Source organism: Geospiza fortis, unplaced genomic scaffold (assembly GCF_000277835.1).
Source record: "Geospiza fortis unplaced genomic scaffold, GeoFor_1.0 scaffold26, whole genome shotgun sequence".
Classification (NCBI taxonomy): Eukaryota; Metazoa; Chordata; class Aves; order Passeriformes; family Thraupidae; genus Geospiza; species Geospiza fortis.
In genome coordinates, this window is record NW_005054425.1 from 17,342 (window position 1) to 26,907 (window position 9,566).

General features: G+C 57.8%; 1 protein-coding gene across 8 annotated transcripts in view; it reads right to left on the bottom strand.

The window, feature by feature from the left end:
• Positions 1 to 9,566, bottom strand: part of CPNE5 (copine 5) — a 13,071-nt gene that overhangs the window by 2,614 nt on the left and 891 nt on the right. For 2 of the 8 annotated variants that reach the window (XM_031061761.1, XM_031061760.1), the window contains exons 2-17: positions 9,086 to 9,132; positions 7,833 to 7,936; positions 7,243 to 7,282; positions 7,081 to 7,157; positions 6,029 to 6,088; positions 5,887 to 5,950; positions 5,560 to 5,663; positions 5,254 to 5,358; positions 4,424 to 4,465; positions 4,077 to 4,152; positions 3,285 to 3,338; positions 3,146 to 3,207; positions 2,319 to 2,365; positions 1,438 to 1,619; positions 506 to 633; positions 337 to 439 (exon numbers count right to left, since the gene is read on the bottom strand). In XM_031061761.1, coding sequence (XP_030917621.1) covers positions 337 to 439; positions 506 to 633; positions 1,438 to 1,619; positions 2,319 to 2,365; positions 3,146 to 3,207; positions 3,285 to 3,338; positions 4,077 to 4,152; positions 4,424 to 4,465; positions 5,254 to 5,358; positions 5,560 to 5,663; positions 5,887 to 5,950; positions 6,029 to 6,088; positions 7,081 to 7,157; positions 7,243 to 7,282; positions 7,833 to 7,936; positions 9,086 to 9,132 — 1,295 coding nt within the window. Of the gene's footprint in view, positions 1 to 336; positions 440 to 505; positions 634 to 1,437; positions 1,620 to 2,318; positions 2,366 to 3,145; positions 3,208 to 3,284; positions 3,339 to 4,076; positions 4,153 to 4,423; positions 4,466 to 5,253; positions 5,472 to 5,559; positions 5,664 to 5,886; positions 5,951 to 6,028; positions 6,089 to 7,080; positions 7,158 to 7,242; positions 7,283 to 7,832; positions 7,937 to 9,085; positions 9,133 to 9,566 lie in introns of those variants that run through there. The other 6 variants (XR_004082355.1, XM_031061762.1, XM_031061764.1 and 3 more) reach the window with 5 other exon arrangements.

The window sequence follows — 9,566 nt, forward strand, 5'->3', positions numbered from 1 at the left end:
CCAGCACCCAGGGCTCCCAGCCCCTTCCCCACCCCTCCAGCACACAAGGGTCCCAACCCACCCCTTCCCTCTCAGCTTCAGGGTCCCAGTTCCTCTTCACCCATCCCATCACCCAAAGGGTCCAACCACCCCCAACCCCTCAGAACCCAGGAGTCCAAGCCCCTGCCTATCCCCCTTCTAGCTCCTCCTCAACCCCCCAGCACCCAGGGGTCTCTATCCTTTCCTACCCCCTCAAGGGTCCCAATCCCTCTCCACTGCCCCCATCAACCAAGGGTCCCAAGTTCCCAGCACCCAGGGGTGCCACCATCTGCCCCAATGCCACTATGAGGGTCTCACATTGACAATGGCCTCCTTGGTCTGGGCCATGTCAGAGATGACACCATCGGTGATGATGAGGAGGACAAAGTACTGGGATCCGTCCAGCACCGTGGCCGCTGAGCTAGGGGGACCCTGCGTGACGCCGAGGGCGCAGGGACCCCACCCCGGGGCATGGGGCCCCTCTTACCGGGCAACATGGTTGACGACAGGGGCAAAGTTGGTGGGGCCGTAGAGCTGGACATGGCGCAGGCTGCGCTGATATGCCTCCAGCACCCCCGCAATGCCATGGCACGCCGGGTTTGATGCATCCCCATTCTGCCGCAGGGTCACCAGGAGCACAGTGACACCACAGCCCCCATCCATGGACAGGGTGACACCATGCACCCCACCCAGAGACAAAGATGGCATTGCGGTGGCCCCCAAATGCTAACAAGGATGATCCCACTGTGTCCACAATGTGGTGACAAGGGAGACACAAACACGTTCCCAACTCAGTGTCAAGGATGATACTGCCATGGCCCCAACCCAGTGACAAAATGATGATGCCACTATGTTCCCAACCCAAGGCAAGGATGACACCACCACATCCCCAACCCAGTGACAAGAATGATACCACTATGTCCCCAACACAGTGAGAATAGGTGACAAGGACAAGATCATCATATGCCCAGCACAGTGACAAAGACCACACCACCACATCCTGAACCTGGTGACGAGGATGATACTACTATGTCTCCAACCTGGTGACACTGCCATGACCCCAAACCAGTCACAAAATGATGATGCCACTATGTTCCCAGCCCAAGGATAAGGATGACACCACCACATCCCCAGTCCAGATCCAACCCAAACACACCATATACCCAACTTGGTGATCAAGGATGAGACCACTATGACCCCAAACTGGTGACAACACCAAGCCCCTTCCTAACCTGGTGACAAGGATGACACTGCCATGGCCCCAGACCAATGACAAGGATCACACCACCACAGCCCCAACCCAAGGACAATGTCCCTCCATATTCCAAACAACATGACAGGATGATTCCACCATGGCCCCAACTGTGTGACAAGGACACCACCCTTCATCCACAGTCCTGTCCCGCCTTGGCCCCTCACCAGTGGGAACTCGTGGGACACGTGCCCATCCGGGGGGACCTTGGCACCAAAGCCAAGGGCTGGGAACATTTTGTCACTGTCGTAGTCCTGGATGATGTCCCCCACAGCCCTCAGTGCCAGGCTGTAGGCATTCAGCTGGAAGGGGCTCAGGTAGTGCAGGGACGTGGGCTGTGAGGGGTTCCCTGCACAGGCATGGGGCTCAGCACCTCCACAGCCCCCCCAGCACCCCCGTAACACCCCCAGCATTCCCACAATCATGGCACCACTATGGCCCCAACCCAGTGGCAAGGATGATGTCATTTCCAACACGGTGACAAGGACAAGGATGATCCCACCATGTCTCCAAATGCCACCACATCCCCAACCCAGTGACAAGGGTGACACCACCATATTCCCAACTTGGTGACAAAGGTGATGCCACCACGTCTCCAACCTGGTGACAGCTGGTGACAAGGATGACACCACCATGGAACCAACAGTGACAAGGAAGACATTGCCATGACCCCAACCCAGTGACAAGAATGACACCACTCTGTCCCAAACTCAGTGGTGATGAGGGCACCAAATCCCCAACCCAGAGACAGCTGGTGACAAGTATGACACCACTGTAGTGCCAATACAGTGACAAAAATAACACCGCCATGGCCCCAAACCCATAATAAGGACAATGCCATCACAACCCCAACCCAAGGGAGTGACAAGGGACATGCCACTGGGTCTCCAACCCAGTGACAAGGGAGACATGACCATGTCCCCAACACAACTACAAGGACAACAACACCATGTCCCCAAGTTGGTGACAAGGATGACACCACCATGACACCAAACTGATTACAAGTGTCCCAAATAAATCCCTCAGGGGGGACACAGTTGCCACTCACCATTGGATGCCGTGAAGTCTATGGCCACTGTGAAGTTGAGTTGGGTCCTGGGGGGTTAAAGTGGCCTTGGGGTGACATAGGGGGTGACTTGTGGGTTTGGGGTGGGGCACCCCTCTGGCCACAGGCTGGACTGGGTGCACCTATATCACAATTCAGAGCACCCTCAAGTGTCCCTGCACTGAGGTGTCAGTGCTGCACCTAAAGGAGTGGCTGCGGGTGCTGAGGAGCCCCAAATGACCAATTTGGGGGTGCTGGGGAGCCCCTGCCCATGAGGGAACATCTGGGTGGGGTACTGAGGATTCACAATGGAGAAGATGGGAGTGGTGGGGATCCTCTTTCCCCAAAGGAGCAGTTGTGGGTGTTGGGGACCCCAAAGCTGTTGGAAGTGCTGGAGACTTCTAAAGGGAGCAATTGTGGGTTCTGGGGACTCAGTGAAGCAGCTGTGGGTGATGGGGACAGCCTGCCCCCAAGGAGGCATCTTGGTGGTAGTGCTGAGACCCCCAATGGAGGAGCTAGGTGTGCTGAGAAGCCCCCCACTGGAGCAACTGGGGGTGTTGGGGATCCCACAGGGAGGAGCTGAGGATAGCAGGAACACCATCTACCCCTCCCTCCCATCCCCAAGGGAGCAACAGTGGGTACTGGGGACCTCCAAGGGAGGAGATGGCGATCCTGGGGATTGCCCTGCCAGTGAAGTAGAGGCTGGGCATGTTGGGGATTCTCTGCCCTTGAGGGAGCAGCTCAGAGTGCTGGGTACTCCCAAGGAAGGAGCTGGGGGTGTTCGGGACCCTCAAAAGTGCAGCTGGAGGTGCTGGGGACCCCCTGCTCACCCGCCCCTGATGTAGTCCAGGAAGGTGTGCTCAGCCTCCACAGCGAAGGACAGCAGTGTCACCTGTGGGGACATGGGACTCAGGGGAGGAAGTGCCCACTCCCCCTGTGTCCTCCCCCTCCGCACATCCCCATCCTCACTGTCCCCGAGTTCAGGTACTTCTTCTTCTTCATCTTCTTCCGGGGGTTCACCACCTGCAGGGATGAGAGGAGAGGGAAGGGGGCTGCTTCTCACAGGGACAGGAGGCCCCAGGGAGCAGTGTAATGGACTGTCACGTCCAGGGGGACAGGGGGGCACAGAATACTCTGGGAGGCAGCAGTGCTGAGGTGCAGAGAGGGACCTTGAGAAGCACATGGTGGGCTGTGATACCCAGGGGTGCATGTGGGGACCCTGGGGATTGTAGTGCAGCTGGAAATCCATGGTGGGGGCTGGGGACCCTCAAGGGAGCAGCTGTGGGTGCTGCACCCAAGGGTGCAGCATGGGAACCATAACACCCCAGGGATGCAGTGTGGGGATCCCAACACCCTAGGCTGTAGCACAGGGAATCATGGGGACTATAAACCTCTATGGCTGCAGCATGAGCACCCTGGGCATCACTGCACCTCAGAGCGCAGCAGAGGGACCCTTGGGTATATGGCACACCAGGGTGCAGGGTTGGGAGGGACCCTGGGGACCATAACATCCCCAGGATTGCATCACAGGGATCCTGGGGTATGTAGCACCTACACAGAGACGCCAGCACACAGAGGTGCAGCAGAGAGACAGACCCTGGGGACCATAACACCCAAGGGGTGCAGTGTTAAGACCCCAGAACACAGAGGTGCCACACAGGGTCCCTGGGGACCATAACATCTGGGGGTGCATCAGTGGGACCATGACCCCCATGGGGGGTGGTGCAGGACCCCCATGCCCATGTACCCATCCCCCCTCACCTCGTACACATTGAAGCGGCTCTGGCCTCGTGCCAGCTCCCGATAACTGGTGGTGAACTCCCCGATGAAGTCATGGCTGCACAGCCAGTGAATCTCCATCAGTCCGGTTAGGGAGGTTCCCATTACCCGGTGGGATCCCCACCAGTCAGTGGTGTGGGGATGGGGGGCTTCCCATTGCCCAGGAGGTTTCCCATCAGCCAGAGAGTCCCGAATAGCCAGGGGGATTCGCATCAACCAGGGTGGGGGCTCCATCTCCCCAGGGATGCAGGAGTGGTGGGGGGTCCCTGTCACCTGAGGGGTGCAGGTCCAGGGTGTGGAGGGTCTCCAGGACCATACACACAGCTCACCTGCCATCACGGTCCCAGTCATATACTTCCACCTTGATGGCTCTGCAAGGCAGAGGGGGGGGGGGATCACTTACACCCTCAAATCCCAAATCCCGCCCTCCCCGGGGACCCATCACACACAACCCCCCGCTCCCTGTGGGATTTGTTTTGACGCCTCTGTGGGCTTTTTCTTGCTTCCTTCTCCTCCTCAGGATATTTTTATCCATCGTTGCCACAGCAACGTTCAACGTGGGGCCAAAGCAGTATGAAGAGATTTTTGCCAGGACAGTAGCTGATGACACTGGTTTGGGATTGATGGGGGGGGGGAGGGTGGGAGGAATAGCTCGGTGACAGCTGTGATGCCCATTGTCCAGATGGGTAGAGTTGAGGTGGCCACAGAGGGTGTCTCATGGGGCACAGAGAAGGTGGAAGGACGGCAGGGGGTCCCGAGGTACCACAGAGATGAGGAGAAGGGGGTAAAAAGGGTCCTGAGGTACCACAGACACAGGGGAAAGGGATCCTGGGGTACCATGGACACGGAGTGAGGGAGTCTCTGAGAGTCCAGAGGTACCACAGAGATGGGGACATGGGGTGCAGGGGTTCCTGGAGGACCTGGGAGATGGGGGAAAGAAGGAAAAGAGGGTCCTGAGGGCCCATAGAGATGGGAGAAGGGGGTTCAGGGGGTCTCAGAGGACCACAAAGATGGGAGTGCAGGGTGTTCCCGGGTATGACAGAGATGGGAGAAGGGGGTTCAGGGGTCCTAGTGGATCCTAGAGATGGGGGGAAGAGGGAGAAGGAGGTCTTTGGGGCCAAAGAGGGGGTGCAGGGGGTAGCAGTTCCCTGACACTCACCGGTCATGGTCCCCATTGCAGAGGGCACGCACAGGAATGGCAAAGGCTGCCCAGACAGGGTTCAGTGTGTTCCTCACCACTTCCGTCTTGTGGCAGATGGTGAAACTGGGGGAAAGACAAGGAGGAAAAGGGAGTCACTCCTCCAGCCCAACAGCCCCCCAATCTGTCACCCCCACAGTGCAGTGAGGATTTTTAGACACCCGCTCCAATGCCAGCCCATGGGGACGTAGGGGTGTCCTGTGCTGGGGCTGAGCCCTCCCATGAGATGTGGGAGGGTCACTGCAGTTTTGAAGGGGGTTTGCTCACGTCCCGTCTTCGTTGCTGCGGTAGAAGACCATGAAGGGGTCAGATTTTCCAAAGAAATCCTTCTTATCCAGCTTGCTGGCGCAGAACTGGAGTGTGGCCACGTCCTGGGGGATGGAATCAGGGAGGGATCATCCACCCTGCACTCCCCCCAGGGGTGGGATCCTTTGGGACAGCTGCTCCATGAGGGAGGGAGGGATCCAGAACAGGCGGGACACAGCGTGAGCATAAACAGCCCACACTCTCATCTGCAGGCTAGGGTGTCTCAGCCAACCCCGATATTGCAGGGTTCCCAAGCTACGCCCCCTCCCCTGCCCCGCTGCGACTCACCCGGCAGTTTCCCAGCTCTTCAGCGAGGAGTATGATGGTGCCGCACTTCTTCCCCGGAATGCCACTGCCGGGATGAGATGTGAGCAGAGTGGGGGCACACATGGTGCCCTGGGGGGGTCACCCACGCACTGAGCACCCTTACCCATGGGAGGCAGCCGGGGCAGGTCTTCTGCCCCGGGGGTGCGTGGTGGCTGTCCCCATCCTGCAGGGACACATGCTGAAGGGTGGTGGAGGAGATTCCCACCCAATAAAAAGCCCCTCCTCCCAAAAAAAGGAAGTCTACAAAAAAAAACCCCAGCTCTCCCCCAGATTCCAGCACCCTAAAAAGAAGCTGTTTCTCCCCTCAAAAAAGCCAGTCCCCAAAAGACATTCAGCCCCCGCAAATAGTCAATTCCCACAAAACAAACTGCCCCTGAAAAAGCCAACCCCAAAAAATCAGACCCTTCCAAAAGCCAGAGCCCCCCCTAAAAGCCAGATCCTTCAAAAGCCAGATCCCCCAAACCCATAATTCCCTCCAAAAGCCACCATCCCAAGAAAAAGCTAGACCCATCAAACCCCACCAAAAAGGCAGATCTCCAAAAAAGCCTTTCCTGCCAAAATCCACACACAAAAGAAAAAAAAAAGAAAAAAAAAGAAGCCAGACACCCCCCCCCCCGCCTTCCAATCCAAAATGCCACTGTTGGCTCTGGGGTCTGGGTCCATCCTGGGCACACCAAAAGGGACCTAGGGAGACATAAGGACACTGGGACCATGGGGGTTCATGTCAAGGGCTTCTCCAGGGAGGGACATGGGCACATGAGTTTCCCACTTTTCTCCAAAACACTGGTTTTGGAGAAACCCAGGATTTTCTCCAAAGAGGACATAGTGACCTCAGGGACACTGGAGCACAGGCAGGACTCATGGCAGGGGCTTCTCCATGGGAGAGGTCCTGGGGACATTGGGATCAGTGGGGGAGGCGGCTCACAATGGGGACTTCCCTGGGGCAGAGACATAGGGACCATGGGACACTGGGGACAAAGGGGGCTACCATCAGGAGTTTCTCCAGTGCAGGGCATGGGGACCCTGAGGACTCTGGGGGACACTGGACCACAGTGGAGGCTGAAAGGAGGGGTTTCTGGGGAAGGGGAGGGGGGAGGGAGCTGGGTGGGGGCAGAGACATGGGGACACTGGGGCGGACAAAGGCGGGGGGCTCACGTCAGGGGCTTCTCCAGGCGGCTGCCGGCTGAGCCCACGATCTCCCCCAGGGTGCAGAATGCCTGGCCCAGGAAATCCTGCAGGATCAGGAATACTGGTGTCACCAGGGGGATGCCATCCCAGGGAGGACAGGGGAGCAGGGCTGACTGATCCTGCACTTACATGCTTGGAGAGGTCAGAGCTCTTGGAGTCCACATCATACCTGGGGGCAGAGGGAACATGTGGGCATGGAACAGGAAGGGGGGGCCTTGGATGGGACAGGGATGGGAACAGGGATGGAGACAGGGATGGGATGGGAGGGAGACAGGGAGTGGGAGGGATGGGATGAGAGAGGGATAGTACACAAATAGGGATGGATTAGGTGTGGGGATGGGATGGGGAAAAGAATAGGGATAGGATGGGACAAGGATGGGTAAAGGAATGGGATGGGATGGGATGGGATGGGATGGGATGGGATGGGATGGGATGGGATGGGATGGGGACAATAGAATGGACAGGGATGAGATGTGGATAGGGACAGGATGGGACAGGGACAGAAAGGAGACTATCCAGTCCAGGATAAGGATGACAATGGGATGGGACAAGGATGGGGACAGGGATGTGAACAAGGGTGGTAATGGTCCAGGAATGGGGACAGAACAAGGATGGGGACAAGGACACCCTGGGGGGCTGTGCCAAGGTGGCCAGGAGGTGGCCCTGGGGGACAGGGGGTTGACACTGGGGGTGACACTGGGACCACAGGGGCCACTCACAGGTCAAAGCGCAGATTCTGCCGCTCCTCAAAGCAATAATCGAGGACAAACTTGTGCAGGAAGTCAGGATTCAGGGAATTGTCGATGACCTCGGTCCGGCCAAACTGGGGGATATGGGAACAGTGGGGATAATGGGGTGACAGGAAAACATGGGGTGGGGACAGGGACATGGAGACACAGGGACACGGGGACATGGGGCCATAGAGATGATGAGACATGGGGGTGTAGGGATGGGAACATGAGAACATGGGCAAGGGGGATGGGGATACAGGGATATGGGGACATGGAGATGCAAAGTCATGGGGGCATAGGGATGAAGACACAGGGGGATGAAGACATGGGAACACAGGGATGTGTGAACAGCACCAGAAAACAGAGGTATGGGAATGAGGGTGGGGCATAGGGATGGGGGCAGTGGGACATGAGAATGTGGACATGGGGACATACAGATATGGGGACACAGTGACATGGAGACACAGGGACATGACAACATGTGGACGTGGGGCTGGGGACATGGGAACATGAGGATATGGGGACATAGCAACATGGGGACACAGGGACATGAGAACATGAGGACATGAGACCGGGGACATGAGGACACGTGGGCGGAGGAGGTGGGGCAAGGGTGGGCAGCAGGCCCGGGCCAGGGCACGTGTGGGAAAGGGGTGGGCAGGGGCGGGGAGGGCCCAGGTGCTCCTTTGTGCCTCGGGGCCGTCCCACCCCCTGCTCATTACCCCGCAATTTACACACTGTTAATTACAGGGGGCCTGGCTGTGTGCCGACAGCTGATTGGCTGGCTGCCCGGCACCTCGACATGCTCCCCAGATCCCCAGGATGCTGGTTGGCTGATCGCTCTGCCCCCAGGCATTGATTGGATGGCTGCTGCATCCCAGAATGCTCATTGTCCAGGTGCTGCATCCGAAGATGCTGATTGCTCACTGGTGACTGGCCAACGGGTTGGCACCCCAACACACTGATTGGCCAGCTGGCCATCACCCCAACATGCTGATAGGCCAGAATCTTACATGCTACTTGGCTGGCTGGCTGCCATTACCCCTGACATGCTGATTTGCCATCTGGTTGGCACACAGACATGCTGACTATTCATTGCCCCAGCATGCTGATGATTGGTTGGCCAGCTAGCACCCCAACATCTTGATTGGCTGGCTGAGTACACACTAACATGCCAACTGGCCAGCTGAGCACAGCCCAACATGCTGATTAGCTGCCCCCCCACCAATCGGGTCACTCCCCTCCCGCCATTGGTGGCTGCCAGGGCGCTGCGTGTACAGCACACAGACTGCAGGGGGAGGGATCAGGGGAGGCAGGCACCCCCAGAGACCCCCAAAACTCATAGACACCACCATTCCCAGAGACTCCCAAAACTCCCCAGAGAGCCCCCAAAACACCTCAGAGACACCCCCAAACCCACCCATAACCCCCTAAACTCCCCCAGACACCCCCAAAATACCTCAGAGGCTCCCCAAATCCCCCAGAGATCTCCAAAACCCAAAAGACCACCCAAAACCCCCAGAGACCCCAACACTCCCCAGTGTTCCCAAAATCCCCAGAACCCTCCAAAATGTCCTTGAGACCCCCAAATCCTCATAGAACCACAACAATCCCAGAGACCTCCCAAAACATGTCAGAGACCCCAAAAACCCCCAGAGACCACAACACTCCCCAGAGACACTGATGCTCCCAGAGACCCCCAGAACCCCCAGATACTCCCAA